The sequence below is a fragment of the Atractosteus spatula genome, chromosome 22 (assembly GCF_055471065.1).
Source record: "Atractosteus spatula isolate fAtrSpa1 chromosome 22, fAtrSpa1.hap1, whole genome shotgun sequence".
NCBI classification, from domain to species: Eukaryota; Metazoa; Chordata; class Actinopteri; order Semionotiformes; family Lepisosteidae; genus Atractosteus; species Atractosteus spatula.
This window is the reverse complement of record NC_142727.1, coordinates 11509958-11534772: the sequence shown is the minus strand read 5'-3', so window position 1 is coordinate 11534772 and position 24815 is coordinate 11509958. Positions and strand designations below refer to the sequence as shown.

Below are 24815 nucleotides of genomic sequence, written 5' to 3'. Positions count from 1 at the left end.
TAAAACGAATTTTAAATTTCTCAGCAGTACATACAAGGACTCATGCTTGTGACACTATTACTCCAATTTTTATACATCAGAAGTGGATAAGCTACATGTAGAAAGTTGTTTAAGCATTAGCCTCACCTTGTTTGTATTTTTACAGTTTGTCTTACTTTTGTAAAATGTTTTGAAGATACAGTATTTTAATTTGGAATTTCAAAATTAATTCAATATTTCTAAATTAATCAGAAAATGGTGTTTGCTGCCTGCATTTCATTTTTCTAATGGCACTGTAAATGTTTCTCCATAAGATATCAGAACTCAAAAACAATGGGGAAAATACATTTCTAAAGTTGATAGAGCACTTATACAGTAGCAGTAGTCAAACAAAACAAATGGAATTCTATTGAAAGTTTGGTTTAATTGTTAAAACTGCACCTTGGAAGAACAATCTTAAAGAATTTAATTGAAGTGCACATTCTTTATGCTTTTTTCATTCATTTATTCATCTTTTAATATATATTAAACAAAGTTCTTATAGCCATAGGCACAAAGCAGACCTGTTTCCAACGTACACAAATAACAAAAATACAAATCAGTGCATTATTAATTAAGCATTAAGCAAAAAGGCACAACTTGTTTCATAGGGCGAGTGATCGCCAGTTACCCAACTAAATAACAGGGAAAACACATTATAACAGGATGAACTTTAAAAGACCTATAGATTCTAAAAATAACAAAGCAGAGTACTGAAAACTGAAAAACGCCTGGAAAATGAAGCAGCAGATATTAGAGTATTCAGATGAAGAAGGTAATGACATTTTAAAAATGGAAAATACTGAAACATTTATGGAACTGTAACAGAAACCACATCCTCATGTGACGAACTTCATACAGGAATTGAGGATTTCCAAGCCATGAAGTTCTCTGAGTTGGACCATGTGCCTGTAAAATAAAATAATAAAGACAAAATAAATATGCTGAGTTTGTTTCTCTTCAAAAAGAGAGCTGTCTGTGATTTTGAGTTTTTATTTAAAAACTATCAAGAGAGAATCCATATTTGAATGGGTACACCAATTTAAAACAAGATGGATTTTTTGGTCAGTTGTACAGAAGGCAGATTCTCTGTGTGCTCTATTCACCAGAGGGAGCAGAACTGACCACTGAACTGTGAACCTGAGGAACGTTGAGTTTCTGAAAACCTGAGTTTGAAAGTTTTTAAGAAGTCACAGGGGAGACTGAGTTGAAAAGTGGTGTGCTTTGAAGCCGGTAAGCAGGTTAGCTTTCAGCTACAATAGTTAGGAACTGGGGACATCAGTCAGAAGCTCAAAAAGGAGCTTAGTAGTTAGTTTGTTTTCCAGCACTGTAAAACAAAGAGCACTATATGTTTTTAACTTCAAGGTTCTGCATTTGGATGAGTCCTAGACCCACCTACTTTAGAGATCCTGTTACGGCACACCCAGAGGACTGTCACAATATGCAATCCTAAATTTTATTTCCAGCATGTTACAGCAACCTTAGTCAACATCATACTATGAATATGGTGAATAAAGACACATGTGATGGAGTGGTGTTTTTAGGGACTGAAAGACAACAATGTTAATGTTTAAATAGTTTAAACATGCCTTGGTTCTGCTGTGCAGAGCTTGCCTAGAGCTATGGCACAGTTCTGTTGAACTGCTGTTTTGCTGGCATCCCCTCCAGCGTGCTTTAGCAGAATTGTCACTATGTTGGAGCCCAGGAGAGAGGAAGCAGCTCCTGGGACCTCCAGGCAGTGACCCAAGCATAGTGCCGCATTTCCAACAACCAGCTCCTCATCCATACTCAGGAGTTTCATCAAGGAGGAGAATTCTGCAGAACGAGAGATAAAGCAAATCACTGAGAAGGAGTGGACACTTGCAATGTTACTGTGAAGCAAAGCAAGAAACTGATTTCAATAGGCAGCATATTTACAGTGGACCAGAAGCTGTAGTATCTGATTTGGCTTTGGATTCTGGAAATAGGAGAGATGTATGAGAATTTGGGGTAATATGATCATAGTGTACATAGAATCAAAGACTTGGAACCACAAAAGAGACTCTTGCCAAATCTGGTGTAGAACAAATACGCTACCAAATCCCTTTGGAAATGCAACTATAAAGTCCGCTGGCAACATAATCCACCAATATTGTTAATGGTTGCAAGTAAAAAAACACAAAGATGAGGGTAAAATTGCTTTTTCTTTCAAAAACGGATTTCAAGCTCTAAGCTGACTTCACAATCAGGGTATCTAACTCTTTAAAATACAAGTTGAATACATGAAGCATTCACTTTGAAAGTAAAGACCACCGTCAAATACATTTATTGCACATTCATGCAAATCAATTGAATCTGACAGCCTTGAATTCTGTATTTTTAAAACAGCGAAACCCATCACTGTCTAAGGAGGCACTTTATAGTTTGGAGCTGGAAGGTGGCTGAGAAACTAATTTTGACTCTGATGCAGGAGTTGCTGATCTCACCACATACACATGCTATATGCTGATATACTGTACATACAAAAGGACATTGTGGTGACATAGACTTCAGTCCATACAATCTACCTGCAAGTGTCCATATTCCCCCGCCAAAGAAAGAAAATGAGAATATGACCATAAAAATGGCATAACTTCAGTTCTTCAGTACCGTGCATGATACAGAATTATTTTGGGGAATTTTTAGGAATATTTATTGGTTTCTTTGATCCATGCAATAACATACTCAATGCATTAAATTTCCAATATTAGATATTTTTTTGCTTAGAATTAATACGGCTGGTGTACAGTAACTAGCAATTTATACAATTTTGCAAATTGATTTTATAATGACTATGAAATACAATGCAACATATGGTAGTAAAACAAACTAAACATTTTTTTCCCATTACAAATTCTGTAGTAAGTGAAGTGATTCAATAAACCTGACTAACAAACAGTCTTCATTTGGAGACATTGCCAGGAATCGTCCATGAAGATCAAGTCTCCAATGTCAATGAAAAGCCATTTTGAACAACAGTCAAAGAAAGAGGTGCAAACTCCCAGCTTACTCTTATCCACTCTCACTATCTCCTCCCGAGCTTGTTGACTGACTTTGGTACAGGCTGAGAGTGTCCTGACTGAAAAACGAGTAGTAATCTTCCCTCCAGCCTGAAATAAGATTATACAAAGAAACAGGTGGATACAAAAATAAGAACTTTTGAGGTTAAGAAAACTGCAAGAAAGCTTCAGCAATGTGAGGTGAAACTGACACAGTATTCTAAACTGAATTTAGAAGTGTTCTAAAGTGCTATATATATAAAGTTACTATATATATGTCAGTATAAAATCAGCTAGATCCTCAGATAAATAAAATACTGGCGAACATATTAGCATGTATGGGTGTCTTACCTTTCAAACCTGTTCTTATATTTGTAATGTATTTGTAAATAAGAACATCTGTGCCACACTACTTCAGTGGTTCCCAGATGGTCCCTGAGGACAAATTCAGTTTTATATTTGGGTCATATTTGTAAATATTCCTTCTCTTAAAAAGTGAAATGGAGTTTGTAATTGGTATCTACCTTGTACCAGTTTTTCAGAACTGCTCTCATTCAGGGGTACAGAATGGATTTCTTCATAGGGAAGAAAAAAATACTTGTTGTAAGAGCTTCTGACACACAGCCATTCCCACCTGTGTCTATTCATCATAATAAAGTGTTGTTCTGTCAGAAATAATGGCAAGAATGATGAGAACATGTGTGTGTAAGCTGAAGTTGCAAACAGTATTTTCCACACTCAGGACTCACCAAACAGACAAGTTAAATAAAAGTCCAAACAGTCGTTTAAGTCAGCAGTTAGCACTGGAGGTTTAGAGATGAGCTGGATTGAAAACTAACATGCCTCCAGGACCAGGGTTGGGAACTACTCCCTCTTCAAACAGTTAAATGTATTCTTATATGGAGAATAAGCAAAAAACACAGAAAAACATCTTTATAAATTCTTTATCGGTGACCTTATTAATAGTACCTTAACAAGTCTGAATATTTTCTTCACAATTCCTTTCTGAACAGCCTCTTCTGCAGCAGCAGGGGAGTGTGGGAGAATGTGACTCAGAAGACCCATTGTTCTCTATTAGACGAAAACAGGAAACTGAAGTGTGAAAATATGAAATGTAGACAGACAACAAACAAATCAAGTCGTTCCAGGACAGACATTGAAACAGTGACAGAAAATAAAAACAAGCACTCGCGTTTCAGCTGTTTGGTGTAAAAACCATGATGTATTGCTCTCACAAGTTTCAGCAAAACATTGACAGTGAAAAATACTGATTGCGTTTGTTTCTTGGAGTACGGTACGGTGAATATTGTCTCTGTTTCAGAGAACAAAAATGACTTTATTTCGAACAAACAGATGTACAGTAAATTAATTAATTATTTCATTTCGGATCTTGGAATGTTGCAGGAGCACTTGTGGCAGTGAAGAGGACATGTACAAAGAAGTGAACACCTGCTGCTAGTTTTTGGGGAAAAAAACCAAGGTTTGACCAGTTTTACCAAATGATACCTACTGTAACAGATAAACCATTTCTGTCAACATTTTATTCTACTCACTGTGATAATCCCCCCATCTGAACCGCATAGCTGTGTTAAACATCTGGCAGTGATGTGAACCGCTTTTTCCTGAAATTTAAAATTGAATTTTTTTAAATTGAAAGGAATTGAACAGTGGGGAAAATAAGATAGCATTATTGAAACCCACCTTCAAAAGACACCTTCGATAGTACAAGAAAATTTTGTAAATGAAGAAAGCCAACTTGAGGAGAATCTATGATGTCACTCTTTACCTCGGCTTATTAAGTGAGCAAAAATGGAATATAACTAGCTTAAAGACCGATCCGTATTACACAATTCAGTGAGTCAAATACAAGGTAGCAAACCAGACAATGCAGGGACATTATCTTACTTCAATTGCCAGAGTGATTTCCATGGAGAGGTTCATCATAAACCCCAGCAACGCAAATAACACATCGCAGTGCTTAGAGGATTTGTCAGGGGAACAGAGTGCACAGTCATCCTGAAGGAAAAAAAAAACATATTTATGATGATGGTTTTACGCAAGAGGCTTTACATGTGATGTACTGTCATGTAACATTGTTTCCGTTAAACAAACTGCGCAGGAGAACCAGCATTCCAGACACACTCCATGCTGTCTGATTACCATCGTGTATTTTAGTGTGCTTTTTACCATGGTGATGAGACAGACATCCCAGAATTCCTGGCAGCTGGCCATCTTTCCTCGAATGACATTATCTTCTGTCATACTGTTCATCATTGAAATGCACAGTGGAAGCATCGTCTCGTCCAGTGAGGAGATATTTTGCTGCAGGCAGAAAAGAGCAGAAAGCATAACGTACTGTAGGTCTCTGGGTCGGGACAGCTTGTTCAAATACAATATGATTTAACTGGGAAGAAGATTTGTTTCTGTACATTCAGTGTAAGTAATCCCATTTCTAATTAAAACCAAGTTTTCAATCGCATTACAGGAGTATTAATTTCAAAAATCAAAATGTGAAATTGCAATTAAGATACTAATAAACTTAAACATAAAAAAGGGAACAGAACAAAATCCACTTAACCGAGCAAGGTCTTGAGGAAAGCTCTAAGCATCATCAAAGACCCCACACACCCCAGCTACAGACTGTATGACCCTCTACCATCTGGAAAACGGTACCGGAGCATTCGGGCCCAGACTACCAGACTCAGAGACAGTTTTTACCCCCGCACTATCAAACTATTAAACTCCCAGCCTCTCTCACCTATGATCTGAACCTCACAGTGCCTTCTTTCTTACCAAAAACTCAAACACACATTGAAATCTACCTCTACCTCACATGTCAAAAACCTCACTCCCCATAATTTTCTATCCTTTATTTCATTCTGCTGATGTATGTTTTTGCACATCTGATGTTGTTTTGCACATTGCCTGTTGTTGTTCTGCACACTGCCTGTTGTCTCTGTCTTTATTATATAATTGTATTGTTGTTTTTTTGTACTACTTATCGTCTGAGAGCTAGCTAAATAGCATTTCATTATACCATATACCTGTACATGGGTATAATGACAATAAACCTGACTTGACTTGAAGGTCATAATATTAAACATCCTCTGTTTGAGTCTGACACAAAAAATCTTACCAGCAAGTCTGCAAATGGAGGCACGAACATTGTAGTGAAGTTTTCTCTGAAAAGAACTCTAAATCTTACAGGAGAGAATAACACAGGAGAAAACATATTCGCATAAACATTTCGTTTTAATCAAATCAATCGAAATGCATTCATAAAATTAGATTATAAGCAAAGTGCACCATGAAGATTTATATAAGTACACTGCAGCCAAACTGGTTTATTGTGCTATTCCCAGAAGAACAATGCAGAGGAATATCTGTGTGAATTGAACTCTGTTACACTTAATGCATTCATTAGCAGGATAAAACTAACAATGATGGCTTTGTCTGTCATATAATAATATTAATCCATACCAGCAACTCCTCATCCGTCATCTCAAAGCAAATCAATTTTATATTAGAAGTCTTCCAATAAATTTGTCATATCTAAATACTTTTTACATGCACTTTACTGGATTACCACTTTAAATCTTTGGGGCACTGTACATTCTTATAATACATCAACAGACCCAGTGTTTACTGTATGTAATTGTAATGAAAATGATTAGAAGGTGAAAGTATGACAAATATAATATATTAACTTCTAATTAACCAGCATAATTATAACAAATTCAAGTAAAGGACAGCTTTTTTTCATATCCTCAAGAGAATTAAAATAATAAAACTGGCAATTAATCTATAGCCAAGCCTAATTAGTTGTTTGACTCCCAGTGGACAATGTGGACTTCTAAACTGAGACAGAATGAGGAACTGTTATCTGCAGCAAATACTAAAAACAATATAAAATTGTTGTGGGTTGTTCTTGCTACAGTGGAGTTAACTGGTGCTGTTTTAGAGTCACTTACTTAGCAAAGAATAATAAAACCCAATAAGAAAGGTTTAGGAATGTTTATTGAGAAATTAGACATGAGAAGTTTTGGTTTAACCTACTTGGCAGAGTTAACAACCTAGCCCTAGGATGAGGAAGCTAAAACTCCCAAAAGAACCCAGTGGGAACCCAAATCACAAATGCAAAACTAAGAATTAAGATTTAAGAAAAATACAATACAGTGTAATACAGTAAATAATACAGTGAGTTGGCAACTTGGTTTGAGTAACTAGAAATATGAGCAGCACAGATTGTGAACTGGGTCTTCATATGTGGAGATTTCAAGTACAGTATGTGAGTGAAGACCAATTTTTCACACAAATCATATGTATTGATGTACAGTTTCCTCAATTCTAGGCAGGAATCTGAAAAGAGGATTAATGTGGGTGGAGTGGTGGCTCTGTGGCTAAGGATCTGCGCCTGTGGCTGGAATGTTGCCAGTTCAAATCCCATGGCTGACAGAGGATTCCTACTTTGTTGGGCTCCTGAGCAAGGCCGTTAACCCCAGCTGCTCCAGGGGTGCTATATAAATGGCTGACCCTGCGCTCTGACCCCCAGCTTCTCTCCCTGTCTGTGTGTCTCATGGAGAGCAAGCTGGGGTATGCAAAAAGACAAATTCCTAATGCAAGAAACTGTTCAGGTCTGATAAAGTGATTATTAAAGTGAAGATAATCCATTTGGCCACAAGCCATTTTCTCATGTATGAGGCCTGAAGCCTACAGATGTACCGTAAAATATTTTCATCTGTACACTCCAAAGATGTACTAGAGATGAGGGAAAAAGGGCATTAATTTGAAAACATTAGTGGTGTTGGCATTTGTGAATTTACACAATAGAATACTATTCATGGGAAATTTAAACATTTGGCTATCTACCAACACACAACAGTATAATGTAAATAATGTGTGAGTGATAGACCTAGAACTGTGATATTTATATATACTGTATATGGGAGCAGAAGTGGAATATGTTGGGGTTTGACATTCTCCTGAGCTTTGTTAAAATTTCCTTAAGAGCGTGTGAGGCAGACATATCCGAGGAAGGGCACAAGAGGTAGGTGGGGCAGGAGAAAGCCAGGTGTGTAGGAATTCGCAGGACGAAGAAGGGGGGTCTGAAAAAAGGGGGGAAGATTACAGAACAAGAGAAGACATTAAGAGCCTCTAGAGGTAGAGAAGAAGAAGGGAGACCATTTGACTCTGGTCAGCTGCTAAGTATTTGCATTTGAAATCTAAATATTCTTGCATTTCCTTTGATGCTTCTGCAGTGTTTGCTAAACCTCCTAAATGTGGCATCATCTTCAATTCAAACTTGACGAGTTTATTGCCTACAACATAATCTAGATCTTTGACATAAAAATTTCAAAGAGCAATGGACCTACAGATCCCTGTGGTACTCCATTAATTACATCACCCCAGTTAGCGCTCTCAGCTCTTAAGAGCACACTCTTTTTCCTTTATTAATCAATTCTCAATTCATACACTCGTGTTTCCCTGAACGCCTACCGCCTGTAATTTAAGAATATTTTTTTAATGACAAATTCATTTTTCAGACAGACAAATGCAAGGAAGAGTGTGTCTTACTGTGATATTTATAGCTTTTTAGGAAGTGATGTCAAGGAGGATTAGGTGTGAGAGTAACAGTGGTGAAAGAGAACTTTGTTGCTGTCATCCCACTCAAACTTTAGTTAAAAACACCATTAATTTCTAATCCATGGGACAGAACAGTTTGATAAAGGCTTTGTTTTTGGTTAGTGACTTAATGCTTCAGCAAACTCATAAAGGACTTGAATTTAATGTGGAAATAAAATACTTAAACATGAAAAAGTAGGTGTATTACTCCAGTGAATAAATAAAAGGATGATATCAAGCTTCACACCTTGTAATGCTGACATTCCCTACATATTGCTCATGTTCAATCTCATATCTTGTCTATATGAAATATTTGTATTTACTTCTTCACGTAAGATACAGAGTTGATACATCTGTTAGAAGAATCTTATTCAGCTGGCATTCCGATCTGGAACAACAAAGCATCTCCCATATTTCTTGTCTGACAGAATTAATTTTTAGGTTTGCGCTACTTCATGTTTATAGTGGCAAACTGCAATCTGACTCTGAGATGAATGTGTTTTTTCTCTTGTGTTTGGTCACTCAGTACAAACAAGCAAAAATCTTGTCATGCTTTAAAGTACTGGAATTGAAACAAGACTGTGTTGGTAATGCAGAGCTAGGCTCTTGTAGATATGCCCAGCTTGCACATTTTGGCAAATGTACTAAAGTACTTACTTATTTTCAGCTGCCAAGTGGCCCAAAATAGTCATGGCACATTTTCCAGTGGTATCTTTATCACGTATAAACCCCAACAGGTTTTCCACCAACCTAAAAATGATAAGAATTGAGCAGATATTTTTAAGAAAAATAACACAAGCTACCCAAAGCTGGAAAACGAGATTAGAGAGTGTTTCCAGTTAGCAGCAATGTGGAATCTGAAGGACCTTGTCAAAGTCAATGAACTTTGTGTCATATGCTAATATGGCTGTATTTAAAAAAAACATGAATAAGAAATGATGCATTTGCATCATTCATAACATGTTCATTGAACTGTGAACATTCCTGCACTTTCTAGCAACTGCATTAAATCATAATTTCACTCCATCATTCTCATTACTTAAAAGTTTACAGGAGGGTTAAAAGACTTATATTAACCTACATCAAAAATGAAAAAAACATTTCTCTGGAAGCATCTTAATAACTCTGTTTTTTTCATGCACACTAAGCAAACTACTCATTTGATTTATTTTTTATCATGTCTGTTACTTAAAATCCTGAGCCAGTAAATCATTTCCCCTTTGGCCTCCAAGCTGTGTCAGTGACTGGTAACAGACCAGTAGTACACTGAGCATAAATCTTGGTCTTCTTATCAATCCTGAAACGTAGAGATAAGCACTGTGCAAAAAAAAAGTTACATCTAAGCAAGGGGAAAAGAAGCCTCACAAGAAAGCTAAGCTGTACACATATGTCTTGCAAATATTCATAATCAAAACTTAAAGAAGTGATAAATATCAGTGCATCAAAGACAGGCTTTGATCATTTAAAAGACCACCCACATTCTTGCACTATAGCACCAACCATTTGCTAAAATTCCTGTGAACCATTTTTATCACGCTTTTCACGGTGAGAAACTCTTTCAAGTGCTTCTTCAAGGAGGTCGAAAGGCCCCTATAGCTCATTTGGTTACTAATAGCTTTTTGATCTGAGCATCTGCTCCGGTCGCTCTTGAAAGAAGCCACTGTACTGTATGTACTTTAACAGCGTGGCCAAATGATCTTGTTCCCTTCATGTGAAACTCTTCCAGCAAAAAAGTGCCTCCTGTTCTCAGTTTTGGATGTCGTTCCTTATAGTTTCTAACTGTGTTCTTTTTCATGTTTTGCTGTCGATTTGGTACAGTATACTTCAAGTGGGTCTCTCCACAGCCTTCTCTGTTCAGTTCTCAAAGTTGGGCTATTCTTCTGAATATGCAAATGTACTTGATTGCTCTTCTATAGACTGATTTATTTGTGAATTATGTTTTTTGGAATATGGTGACTAAACTGGATACACATATAACTAGTGCATCGGACAGTTTTAATGTAACATCTCTTGTTTTAAACAAAATACCATAACATGCTTCTCCACAGAATGTACAGTTGATTACCAGTTTTTTTCAGTAGTAGCCTCATCAAGCACAACAATTCCAATCTTATTTTTATAATGGGCGTTTTTACTATCTGTGCACAATACTCTACACATGTCAACATTCCTAAGTCTTTTTGAATTTCTTTTGCAGGTCCTCAATTGCTTACTAATTATTTTCTTTTTCACTAGTTCAAAGACCAATGCTACCAATACGACAGTCGAAACCAGCTGTATAACTGAATGAAACTGCTGTAGCACAGTAAAAGGACTATGTCAGAGTGATGAAAATTGTGAAACTTACTTGTACAGGTCAAGATTTTGAAGAACCAATCTCCTTCCATATTGGGTCTGTGTATAAAGGCCAAGCAAATTCATGCACTCTGTCTGTATTCTACAGGTTCGTGATGGTAACAAGTTGACCAGATGCTTGCCAGAATAGCGTATCAACAACTGCTGGTTTTCTTCTGCAAATGATATTAACAAGATAGATTTCTGATATCCCATTCTCTTAAAAACAGTACACATCAGACTCCCAAAATGCATAAAACATCAACATTGTATGTAACCTCTTTATTAGATTATATTTCAAACATTTTTCATAAAAAAAGAGAGACTGAGAAGTACTGAATTGGACACTAGTCTGCATACCATTTCCTTTGCAAACCGTCTTCCAGAGTTCGAGGACAGACATGCACAATTCATCACAATGTGGCTCTGCAGATTGCATTGCAAGGCTCCTGAAAATAACCCAGATGAGAATTTCCATTTATTTGTATTATGTTCATTGTGGAAGCAATGAGCCAGAATGCAAAGCCTAGCTGAGACTTCAGTTTTTAGACTGCCATTATTTTCAAAGAAGTATTAATGAAATGAAATTTCAAAAAATTACACTGAACAGATCTTTTTAAAAATTCCACTAAATGATTATTTCTAGGATGGCACATACCGGTGATGACATAATTAACAAATGTAAAATGGATAACTCCTTTCCTCTATGATTTTATGATTCATATTTTATGTATTTTTTAATACCATATACTCATTCAGATAGTATACTCTTTGGATTACTGACACTTTCAGAACTATAACATTTACAGTGATTAAAAACAAGAAAACACAGGGGCATGCTTTACTGAGGGCATTTAATATTTATCTAAACAACTGTGACATTTTTAAGGACAATTTACCTTTTCCAGGAAAAGTCTCTGGGTCTATTAGGTCATTTTTCAAGCTCATATTAAATCGGAATTTGAATGGAAAGCATATTCACAAAGCACCATCCACTGAGAGATACTGTCAAAAACATTTGTGCCATTTTGTTGAATGTTTACTTTAGAAGACATTATAGAGAAAACTCCTACATCATATCAATTACATTTTTCACTATAATCCACCTTTACTTTTAGTCATTTTAACATGACTGCTGTAAATACATATCAGCATATTGTGATAATAATCCACAAAAATTAGCACAGTGACACAAATTTAATATAAGGAAACTATTAATAGTTTACAACACTTTGTCATTGGGAAAAGGCCAGGGTTGCTCACTACTGTCTACTTGTTCTGGTTTGTCTTTGAAATAAAATGCTTCAGCTTGATGCTCCAAATTGAGTTTCAGTTCGTGTAAATACTAAAAACTCTGTAGTAAAGACTGATATCGATGAATGAGAATAGAATGTCAGGTTATCGTCAGCAGGTGAGATGTGACTTCATCTACTGTTTAATGATCCACAAATAAAAATAATCTTTGTGCTTATGGTGCTCCGACTCAGCCAAACAAAAAGAACAGTGTTTAGCAAAGTAAAGCTAACTTACACAGGAGCTTATTTTCAGAGGCGTGTTTTTGAAAAATGAAACAAGTAACTCCTTTTCTGCTGAGCACAAGGCAGCAGTCCTGCACAAAGAGACTTTGAAAAACACCAGGTGTTTTGGCAGTAATAGTTTTGTTTTGTCCTCTCCGCTGTCTTAGCTGGTACTGTCAGGGTTGCATTTTTAGAGGATTGGCATGCTCTGCTTACAAGTCTCCTTACCTTCTTACAATGTTATTGCCGTTGATGATACTGAACCCATTGTTTATACGGAAAAGAGTCTGCTCCGTGCCTGTGATAAATACAAGATAACGTCAAGCCAGTGATACAGCTTTGCAAGCATTTGGCAGGTGTGTCATTACAGAAGATACCTGGTGAGTTTTAGAAACTGAATACCTAATGTCAAGGTCAAAAGAGACCACGACAGATAAAATTAATGAAGTGTATCTGTAAACAATATACAGTATAGACGGTTTTCCTATTTTAAATACCAAATAAAAAAAGCTTTTCTTGGGTTTTTTTTTGACAGCAATCAGTGGTCTTTTTTATTAGATTAAGCCTGATAACCCTTTGCATAAACTATTTGATTCTCCTCTGAGGAATCAAAAAAATGTTGACAGTTATTATGCACACAGCACACGCACAATGTTGTTACCAGAGCAATCAGTATTATTTGTCAATGATTTAAAAAAGGCATAACAGAACTAGAGCTTTCTGCATTTTTTTCTAAAAAGGACACAAAATGCCCTTTTGTATTAAAAGAATACAAAATACCACCTTATACAGGGGTGCAAATGCTCTTCTATTCACCTTTCATTTTGTGCACACACTAGATTTCCTCAAAAGGATCATTCCCATTCATCTACTGCTGCGCTATAGGTTGGGGGCTGAATATTGAATCTTATTTAGGTTTCCTGCATAGTGTCCTCAATGAATATTTTTGCAACAAGTGCTGGAAATACTGTAAGGGAACGATGGGGGAGCGGAATAAAAATATGCCACTGAGTTTCTTTTAATGGCTGCTCTTCTCTCCTGACTGCTTTTGCTGTCATGGGATTCTGACTCTGACTGACTTTACCCCAGTCTGGCCAAAGGATGAACTTTTCTCAGATCTGGGCAGCCTGCTGCTTGATGGGATCTGACAATCGACGTGGTCTCCAGTGAAAGCAGAGAAATCCTAAGGACCCTCACTCTGGGTCAAATTCAATGTGTGAAACAAACATTGGACATAAAAAAGGAACTGATTCGTCCACAGTTTTTTTTTTTCTGTTGTTGTTGTTTCTGCAGACCTCTCTGCAGTCGCAAAATCAAAACTGTTTGCTGCTATGGTGTGTGCTTAAGTTACAAAGCAATATAAAGCACAAAACTGTATGACCAGTGAACTTGAAAACCCAATATAATTCAAATGGTTGAAGCTCTTTTTCGCCAAGTTGTTTGGATCTTAGGCACAATGGGTTGTGCCTCTAATAGAAAGCCTGAAACTAAAAATGTAATCTTTTCTCTTTAAGTCTTCTGAGTATTACTAAGACTTTTCCACCAATGTCTACCAATTGTCCGTTTCAAATTATGTGGAAATAGCAAGGTAGGTGGATTCTATTTGAACCAGAAACAGTTCATTGGTCTTATTCTGGTTTCCATGGAGTCAAAGAAACAGAGAGCATGTGACTCTACCACTGAGGAGGATGCGGGTCCATCACAGAGCGTAACCCCAGCACACACAGTACCGGTCCCCATTCATACAGCTGGTTGGACAGGAGAATCAGGGCACAGCAGTTCACTTAGGGTACGCAGCAGTGTCTTCAGGGATTTCAACACACAGCTCACCAGTCATGAGTCCAGAGACTTAACACTACACTAGCAAATACCAATAAATGGGAAAAAGTCTTAAGAAGCCCTGTTTATCACGAGATCCTTCTATAAAACTTGGGCATGTCAAGCTGCATCTGCTTACTGTTTACAATTTAGCCTCATTAAAAGAATACGACACTTTGCCTTCAACGGTCTGCTGGAAAAAAATATGAAATGAAGAGAATGTCTGTACTTACAATGTTGAATTGTTTCTGATAAAAGGCGTATCCCGCCAGCATAGTACAGACTGATCTGATCAGGCTTTTCTAGCTTCTGAAGGAGCTCGAGCACCGACGTTGCATTTTCTTTTCCTTGTTCAAACTCTTCCCGTGCTTCCTTTTCCTGGGATTCCTTCTTTTCTTCTAAATCCACTTCGTTCAAATACTCTACGAAAAGGGGGGGAGTCAAACCAAATAGCAGAAGAGCAGTAAAAACTGTCAACTGGCCAGAATCATCTAAAAAATGCATTTAATTGAAGCAGAAACAAAGCTCGCATAGGTTCGACTGGGTCTAAAGATTAATTGTAAAACACATTCTTGCATCACAACAGAATAGCTGCTGCGAGAATGTATTGTCTTCTGCTGGCACAATTAACACAACGGGTTTAACTGAGAATTAAAAATACAATAAATAAAATGACACCACAGACCACACCATTTCATCTTCCAGTTCCTCTTTACCTTATAGTCTTTTAGGCGCCTTATTTTAATAAAAATGAATTGAAAAAAAATTCCTTGATGATGACCGAAATAACTACAGAAAATATAAAAACCTTTAGGTTCCATGATTCTTTAACACATGCACCACAAGCAGCTGGAAACGAAGATTTCCCTCCCCTTGCTACCCTCTTTAGTTCTTAGCTGAGCAGCGCAGTGCTTTTGGGCTTCCTCACTCCTCGGTAATAGCTTCTTCACTGAAATATTAGGATCAGAGCTTCTGATGCCTGATGCCCCCTGATGTGCCTTAAAATGAATGTAGGAAAAATAGCAGGAGTCTTTTGATTATCTGTGTGCAGTTATACTTGTACATATTGCTCTTCATGTGGTGCACCCTGGGTGTTTTTCAGATTTGTTGAAGCCGCAAAGATACTGGCAAACTGCTGTGCACGCGTACACACATAAAGATACCACCCAAATCACTTGATTGTGCTAAACGGACCTTGTTTGAACACAAACGTGATTTTCAGACTTCCAGTCCTGCATCTTTCAGCAGTTTAATTTCACTCTTCAGTGAAGCACAAAGAATATCAATATTTTTTTGTTGCCAAAATTAACTCTGCGCACAAGGGCATTAAAAGCTTTTCGTGTAGCCTTGTAGATTTTAATGTTGCCCCCCCTCCATGACTTTGGAGTCGTGGAAGTCAGCCCAAGGCCATGTAAAATGCTCAGGGAAAGTACTGTGTGCTCACAATATACACAGATTTTCTGCGACATACCTAGAATCAGGGTGTTATAACAGAATCTTTAAAATAGGCAAATCTCAGTAAAAACAGATACAAAAACAGCCATAATGTAAAAAAAAACAGTGCTCTTTTATTTCACATTGCAGGGAAACAATGTAAAAGTTACAATTTAAACTCCTTGAGCTCCAACTACCCTTCCTCATGTCCTCTATCAGTGGCCAGACACCTAAGCTATTTACCAGCAAGAAAACAGTCTCTTTCAAAACACCTTCCGGAACAAACTACTCCTCCAAAAAACAAAGCCTCTCTGACACTATTAAAATATTCACAAAGTCAATAAATGTGACCCTCATGTTTTCTGCCTGTGTTCTTTGCCTTGCTAATATGGCTACTATATTTACTAAAATAAATACATACTGTACATTTTTATAAGTTTTAAAAAAAGAGATATTTCCAATCTGTAAATTTTTCCGTTATTTGACATTTATTGTCCCTATCTCATTAGGTGTATGAATACATTTGGAAAAAAAACTATATAACTCTGGCACAACAAAATATTTATAAACAGAAATGCACTGTAATATATAATAGAATTAAGCAGCATTTACAACAAATTTGACAAATTCTAACACATTCTACAAATAGTGTTTGTTGGAATAAGTTTCTTTGGAAAAATCTAGTCTTTGCAGTAAGTTGTTTTGTTGCTGGGGGGTATGGTATATTTTTTTGAGTCATACAGAGTACCACCTGCAGTTTTTAAATTAGTAAAATAGAGCTGTCAAAATGTGTGCTTTTGTCTGCCTAACCTTTTAAGATGTATGTTAATAAATGCAGAGCAGATACCTTGTTTCGCTATATATAGGAACGAAAGCGAATACATTTTCTGTATCATAACTTGATCTGTAGGACATTTGATGAAGTTTCAGTCGCTAGGTTTCCAACCCCAGAGAGTACCTACCCATAAAAACAAGCACACACAATTAAATGATGCCAAAAATTGTTTTAGGATTGAATTTGTTTTTTAGCTCTGAATAACAAGCTGCTGAAGTAAACATTGGCAAACTTAAACTTATATTTCTAAATCCTTTGAGCTCTATACACGGAAATTTAATCCTCCGTGAATACACACAGTGTTTTGCACGGAGAATGAACAAATTCCTTATTCCCTTTAAAAAGTGAAGCCTTTTTAAAGAAGAAATTGTCTTTATTTTAAAAGGTAGCCTTGTGAAAACAAATGATTACAATATAATATGTGATTGTGGAAGTTCGAAAGAAAGATGTTGCATATCTTTTTAGCTTTCCAAAACTATCACTGCCCAAGATTTCATTATGTTTTATGGGTGAAAGAATACAGAATGAGCTCTAGTTTAACTGATTTCTCTTTAGCATGAGATTCATACCCTTGGTATGCTGGCAGCACTAAATATAAACACAGATGTGTACAAACAGATAATGCAGCGTGGGCAAAACCTTATATGCTGTGAGAATAAAACAAACTGGTTGTGTGCTTGAACTTGAACTTGACTATTCAGGAGTGAAACGTGTTTCTCTTGACTGAACACACAAGACTTAAAATCTTACAAATGCAAAACTTACCCTTAACTAAGTTAGCTCTCTTAGGCTCAATGTCCAGTATCTTCTTATAACATTTTCGAGCCTAAAAATGGCATATGAAAACAAGATCTTTTTGCAACATCGAAAAAAGCAAAACAGCAAAGAATTCTTATTCGTGTTACTTAGAAAGGTGTCAGACGTGGTCACTGGAGGTTCACAATTCACTGAAGCGTCCCACAGAAATATTTCACTTTAGGAAGCTGTACTGTGCAACAGCTGTTAGCATTCCCATGAAAATAATGATTCAGTCACTAACAAAACTTTACTGAGAACTCTATAAAACCAAAGATACTGAAAATAGGGTAAAAGAACTATATGTATTTTTGATGGACACTTGTTACGATATTTGCATACAGATATTATTCATCAGCAGTGCCAAGGTCTCAATCACCTGGTCATTTAAGATCCCATTTTCCCAGTATGGGCTTTATCCTTGGTGTCCTAGATAAAATTCCAGTTTGGTTTCGCACCATCTGACCTTCCTACATTTCCCCCATAATTCCATTCCATCATGCAGGAAAGCCAACCATGGTCCATTATTAAATTAAATCCAAATCTGGGGAAGTTCAACATTTCAATTCCCCAACAATACTCATCAGAATATTAACAGGGTAATCGATTTAACTTTAAACTCTGCACTTTGCGCTCAATTTCAGGGGGGGGGGGTGTTATTGTAAGCATTAAGTAATTTCTCTTGTTTCTCCACTTGATATGCTGTGTAGCAGAGCTGCTGATACAGTATATACTGTACAGCGTCATCCACTGGTAGATGAAGTTAGGTCCCATCCCATATAGTACTGTATATAAGGCACTCTGCAATCCTTTGGGAACCAAAGCCATAAAAGATGCAGGCAACCATTAAGTATTATAATGAATAGAATATGCCACTAACCAAAAGCATGGACTTGATTTCAATTTTGGATTGAAATGAAATTATAACATTCTTACCTCTTCATAATTGTTTAGGGCCAGGTTAGCTTTTCCCATATGAACGTAGGCCTTTATACAATTAGCACTGCACTGCAGGAGATCACAAAGAATAAAACAATAAGGAAAAACGACAGAGAAAACCGACATTGACAATTTTTGTGAAGCCAGCATTTTATTTATGGAAATAATGCATGCCACTGAAACAGGAAAATCTTCAGCAAATATCAAGTGAAAAACAGGCTCCTCATGAAGAACTGAATCCTGTAGTGTAAAGCTGATTCATCCTGTATTCTAAAAGATCCTAACCAAATGATTAACAGGATGAACAGAAAAAAAACTATTGAAAAGATGTGTTTAATTTGCACGTCTATATTTGACACTGCACCTGCTGTGTTGAATGCTGCAATGTCATCTCACCTGAAAAACACCTCTTTGACTTTTTCATAACTTTCTTTAAAATGTGATCGGCCTCTTGTTTAGCGCATGAAAAGAAACTTTCTGTTACTTCTTAGAGCCCTAATGATTAATTTGACCACTTTGCAGTTTGTATTAAAGGTTAACTGTAATACCACTGCTACTAATATTAATAGCTGCGAGAAGAATAAAAAAGGTTTTGGGACATTTGTGAATTTTAAAAGCACTGATTGAAATTTGCTTTGAAATAGGAAGTTTTTCATGACTTCTTGACCTTTTCAAAGATTGTACATAGCAGGGCTTTTAAAAAAAAATTGTACTTATCAATTTTCTAACCACATTTTGCAGTTCAGGGTTGTGGGGAGCCGGAGCTAATTATAGCAAGCAATGAGCACAAGGCAGGGCACACCCTGAAAGGAACACCAGTCCATCGCAGGAGAGACACACAGACACACACACGTCACACCAAAGCCAATTTAACCAGAAGCCAATTAAGCTACCAGTAAGTCTTCGAACGGTAGGAGGAAACTGGAGCATCTGGAGGAAACCCACACGGATATAGGGAGAACATGCAAACTCCACACAGATAGAAACCCAGGTCCAGAGTTGAGCCCAGAGCCCCAGCGCAGGGAGGTAGCAATGGTAACCACTGCACCACTGAGCCACTGAAAATGATTGTAATAATAATCAAATCATTTTCACAGTTTTCACAGTCATGTTTAGAGCATGTTGTGTTATTTCATCGCAGAAGGCAAATTCCTCATTTCTACCAGAGTTCTGAATCAGTGCAAAACAAACATACACGCAAAGGGCAAAGAGAAATTAAGCATCCCACTAGACCTAGATGTAAAGTCCTTTGGTACATCAGTGTCAGATCTGAATTGCTTTCATGACATTTGTTTAGATGACAGGCAGCTTTAAGGTCTGGACAGCCAGAGCTCTGTTGTATTTCAAACATACCCTCAAGGCCCAGTCACAATCACTGATAGCCTCCTTGTATTTCTTCAGCTTAATATAGGCCTACAACAGAAAGAAGGATCACATTGTGAAAAAAAAACACATGATGATAATTATACAAACAATGTGGATGATTATTTTAGCCTTTTTTGCTGCAAGAACCATAATTATGATACTCTTATAAGCACTTTTCCCTTTGGTTTAATCACACTCCTGGACAGACTCCTCGAAATTATTGGGCGGAATGACCACATAACTCAATGCTTACTGGGACAGGACACAGATTTTAAAATAGCCCTCTAATTGAAAGGCATTACTGTATTTTGCCAATTAAGCATTCTAGCTTTGCAAAGATGGAACTTAGGTCTTAATGTCATCATGAAGTAAACGTGAAATACTGATCACCTGTTCACTAGACCTTACACATTTACTGACCTGGGGTATTAGTCACTAATTTTGATCTCTGCAAACGTGTAATGCTTGATTTACAAATTAACGACTTACACGTTAAGGGCAGTTCATCCTGTTTCTGTCCTGGTGAACCCAGAGATAAACAGCCTCCCTACTATCTAGCTTCTGAAGCCTCCTTGGGTTTTTTGTCTACCTGCGGCTCATGTACAGGGGCAAGAGAAAGAATGTACAGTAAGTGGATTATCGGATGTATTTCAGTGTCCCGTTTACAGACCTGTGCCCTGTTGGTGTAGAGGACATGCATGTCACGTAGTTTTTCAAGCCCCTCACTGTAGCGTTGGACAGCAGTCTCATAGTCGCCCTGGGCAAACGCTTCATTCCCCATTTCTTTTAGTGCTGAAAAGCAATATAAAATACATCATGAAACCCAGTAAAAAAAAGTGACAATGTGTTAATGGCATTTTTTGAAAGAGAAACTACAGTACAGTGTATTTTTTCCATTTATAGTTACAAACCTATAAAGCCAAATGCTAACTCATAAAGCTGGCTATAGTTTTTGAAGCCACATCTTCAGTTATGTGCAGAGCACAACTATGCTATTATATACATTTACAAAATGGATTCAAATACAACTGAGAGTCCTCAGAAATATGTGCCTCAATGTTTTAAAGTTATTGCCTTAGAAGTTCAGATTTGAACATTTCACGGTTGGCATTTTGTGCTATTGCAGTTACTTTCGTCTCCTGTACAAATGAATGTGTGTTATCTCATAAATGCACACCGTTTGCTAAGGTTTCATTCTCCTTTCTCCTCTTCCTTCTGTCTTCTGCATCCTTTTCTAAAATCTTCAAGAAATGTCCTAGAAAAAAGGAGACATTAAAGGTAGGCATATACGTGCCAGAATATTTTTATCATCATATAAAGGTCCAGGAAGACTGCTCTGAGACCATGAGCAGTGGCACTGCCATTTAAGATTCCAGGCGGATAAGTTTTAAACCAATTTGACACCAAGTGCTTACAACATGCAGTGAATGATAATGTTTCGTGGAGAACATGAAGTCATTAACACAGATATGTAATGTTCAAATGACTTTCTAATTCTCATTCGTGTTCAGACATTGCTCATATTGATGATATTGAGCACATCAAGAATGTGTAAGGCTTTAAGATGTATTGTTCTAAAAATAAAAAAGTAAGTACTTTATCTGGAAATTAACTCGGATTAAGAAGAGAGAGATAAATCCATAAACCATTAAGCAATATTTAAAGGACTGTCTTGTGTACTTCTATGACATATAATAGACTGTAAATTGAATGTCAACTTCATATTCAACAATTTTTAATACGAATATGATGAACACATTTGAGTGTACCTTGGCTAATTTGGGAATCATTCGGTAAACCCTGAAAAACATAAGAAAAAATGATTAGAACAAAGTCAATGTGCTCCACTAATATCGCCTACGAGCCTGTCAGCCATGGAAACTTACATCCTGGCTGGATGTGCTTCCTTGAATAACTTAGCTATTAGCAACCAAATTAGAGTGGCCTGCTGTCATTTATAACCTTTCTTATATGCTTAACCTTTGTAAAACAATGGGCATTTCACAAAGGAAGATAAAACACACTGTACAAGCTTTGGAAGACGGTGAAACGACCTAATCGCTAAATTTCAGAAAATGCATTTTATTACATTGATACTGTACCATGCATTGTGTATTTAGAAGCTTTGTAATATGAAAGACAAGCTCCCACCCTGCAGAATAGTGCCACTGCAGCATTAAATGACAAGACTTCCTTAGCTTTAGACATTTAGGATCCCAACCATCCCAGGCCACTAACTGTTCTCCCCCCTACCCTCTGGCAAGCGGTACTGCAGCATTAGAGCAAAGGAGCACTAGACTCAAGAACAGCTTCTCTCCCACTGCAGCAGGCATCCTCAACAGCTGACTGCAGTGCCTATACACACATCTGCACTCTGCACTTTTTGCATGGTCTACTATGTTAGTTTTGTTTTATTTTTTTAGTCTCACTACTACATATTTATTGTTCCTGTTGTCTACGAATTCCAATGTATGTCTACATTGGCAATAAACTCCACTACTACTACTCTACTTAGTTTACTGTAAAATTCAGACTGCAGGTTTAAGTAACTCACCACATAATCCAGCATGTGCTCTATAGGAAATGAGAAAAGCTCACATTTCTCATTTGAGCTCTTCTTAAATAAATCATGTACCTTTTGTATATAAAATTTCAATGGGCAACACCCTTTTTGGTGTGCTTGGCAATAAGTCATTCAACTGCCTCTAACTTCTGCTCTTGCTGATATTGCCTTCTTGTGCAGGAAAGGTCTGTTGAGTTTGCTCGACGTTAAATATAAACGCTTACGTTCTTTGTGGACAGAGATGCACAACTCGGTTGGGAAGAGACTCCTGGGACCTTACTTGAGGAGATGTCAGGCTCAGTGACGGGCGCGTGTTAATCACCGTCCGATCGATTCTGGTCTTACAGGGCTCCTCGGCATCGCCTTGCTCTTTGAAGGCAGATATGAGCTCATCTGCTTTCACCACAGCCTTCTCCTGGCTCCCAGGATCAGACGAGTTCAGCTCTTTAACCAGCCCACCTTGTGGAGCAAAAGAGCCAGAGACATGAGGAGAAAAGGAAACTGGGGGAATGTGATGCTCTCTCCAGCAGTACTGAACCTCAGAATACTTTGCCCAGCTTTTACATGTATATTATTATCTTCCTGTAAGCTATGGTTATTGAACCTGATGTCATGTTATGGCAGAAACATTTATTCTTTATATTATATATGTATTTGTTAAAAAAAGCTTCATTTAAAATACATTAACTATAATGCCTACGTTTCCACTTATTATCACTGATAATCCGTATAATATTCTGATGTATTTTTTCAATGCTTTCTTAGCACTGGACTCAGTGTGAAACTCTTTATGATGAAAACGTGCATCAAAGGTACTTCATAAAATAGGAGGTAATAATAACAGTTTGAATGAATAATTAAGGGATTGCTTTTAATAAATAGGATGTGGAATGCTGTAAGAGAGTGCATTTAGAAACCTGGTGCAAGTCTGTAAAATGTATGCAAATCAATCATTACTTCTAGAAGCATTTATACGGTAGATAATAGAGTTTGCAACTGGGAAGAGATGGCTAAGCTAGCAGCCGTTGGGTTGCTAGTAACTGATTGATCTGAGAATTGCACCCATATACTTGACGAGCGTTAGTTATCCTAGAAAAAAGATAAGAGGATAAAACAAAAAAAATCAAATTAAAAAATCATATGCAAGAACAAGATATCTCATACTGCACAAACGGTAACCAAACCCCACAAAAAAACTAAAGCAAAATGCCATTAGCAAGTTGTGTGACTTTGGTACATACTTATCTCATCAACGCGCTTAAGAAACCTGTCAAGATCTTCATCTTCCTTCAGCATGTTTGAACCAGGTCAAGAGTTTCAAAACTGAAAAAAAAAAGAATGTGAGTTAAAAGGAAAGGGACTGTGTTCAATTTCCACAGTTTGCAGTTATTGGGGAAAGCAGGAAGTGCAGTAGCAGGGGGCCAATCACAAGCGTCGTTGAAGCCAGAACTTTCTGTTGGGATATGTTACCGTAGCAACGGCGATATCGCCTCCCCCCCACCCCTCTTCCCACCCTGCAATAAAGATGAGCGAAATATATCACTAATAGACAAAGAATAATGAAAGCTCTGAATAAACTGGAAAGTTTTGCAAATATGAGTTATCATGCATCCTGTTTTGTTTTTTGTTCTGTTACTGTAGCACTTATTTTGTTTTTTCAAAATAGCACTAATGCCATGACAAGCATTCTTTATGTATCTAAATTATTCCTATTGTTATTATTAGTATTTTTTTGTTTTTAATATTGTTGCAGTATGCAGTCTACCCTGCTTATTTAATTTGTCTCGCTGTCATTATCCGATGTATTCACCAACCAAATTGTTTTCTTACTTTTTTTTTATTTTTACGTTTAAGGCGCTCACAAACAAACGTCATCAAACGCAAGCCATTTAAGATTTTTTTGTCAGTTGTGCTGTCACACTTGGGTCGCTGCCTCGGGTTTTCCTTCGTGCTGTTTTCTGATTCATTTAACTGCATTTCCGAAAGAAAACACCAGATTCTACAGTCGATGGTCACTGCGTGCATTCTCGTACTGTATATGCGACGACAATTATCGTCATCCTTCATGGGATGTACTGTATGTTCTCATGCTTTCTATTTCACTTTCTGTTTTTCTGCCTGCTGGATATATAAATGCACCGTATCTTATAGATTTTACCAAGGACGTGTATTAATGTATACATGTTTAAAGATTCACTAACCTTCATGCATGCTATTGTGATAAAAATCGATTGTCTTATTTTCCTCAACAGTTCCGAGAATCTCTGGCCTTGTACAATGAAAGAATGAGATGTTGTTGCGATAAAGTAAAAACTGTTCATTGATTTTTTTTAAAATAATAATAATACATGTTCTTTTCCAGCAAATAAGAACTGTGCTTCGGTGACCGAAATGGTTGTCTTGGTGAATAAATAAAAAAAAAACAAGCACAAAAGTCACTAGATTTGAATCACTTGTTACAACCTTCATAGGATGCAAACTCTATGCCTTGCTACCACGTCGCGCATACTGTCAATATCCCGGCGTAATAATACTACTACTATGTTTTTATTTTTCAG

The 24815-nt window shown here is 37.0% G+C and overlaps 1 protein-coding gene across 1 annotated transcript; it reads right to left on the bottom strand.

Moving 5' to 3' along the window:
- Positions 1-790: 790 nt before the first annotated feature.
- Positions 791-24038, bottom strand: ttc12 (tetratricopeptide repeat domain 12). Its single transcript, XM_088939902.1, has 22 exons — positions 24023-24038; positions 23499-23580; positions 22538-22716; positions 21464-21494; positions 20872-20949; positions 20365-20486; positions 19683-19742; positions 18327-18398; positions 17361-17421; positions 14560-14748; positions 12737-12806; positions 11352-11440; positions 11005-11167; positions 9315-9407; positions 6172-6235; positions 5223-5357; positions 4941-5051; positions 4589-4657; positions 4005-4106; positions 3047-3146; positions 1608-1833; positions 791-927 (listed from the first exon to the last, which is right to left on the bottom strand). Exons 2-22 carry the CDS (start codon positions 23551-23553, stop codon positions 858-860), a joined length of 2139 nt encoding a protein of 712 aa, XP_088796028.1. The 5' UTR covers positions 23554-23580; positions 24023-24038; the 3' UTR covers positions 791-857.
- Positions 24039-24815: the final 777 nt, after the last annotated feature.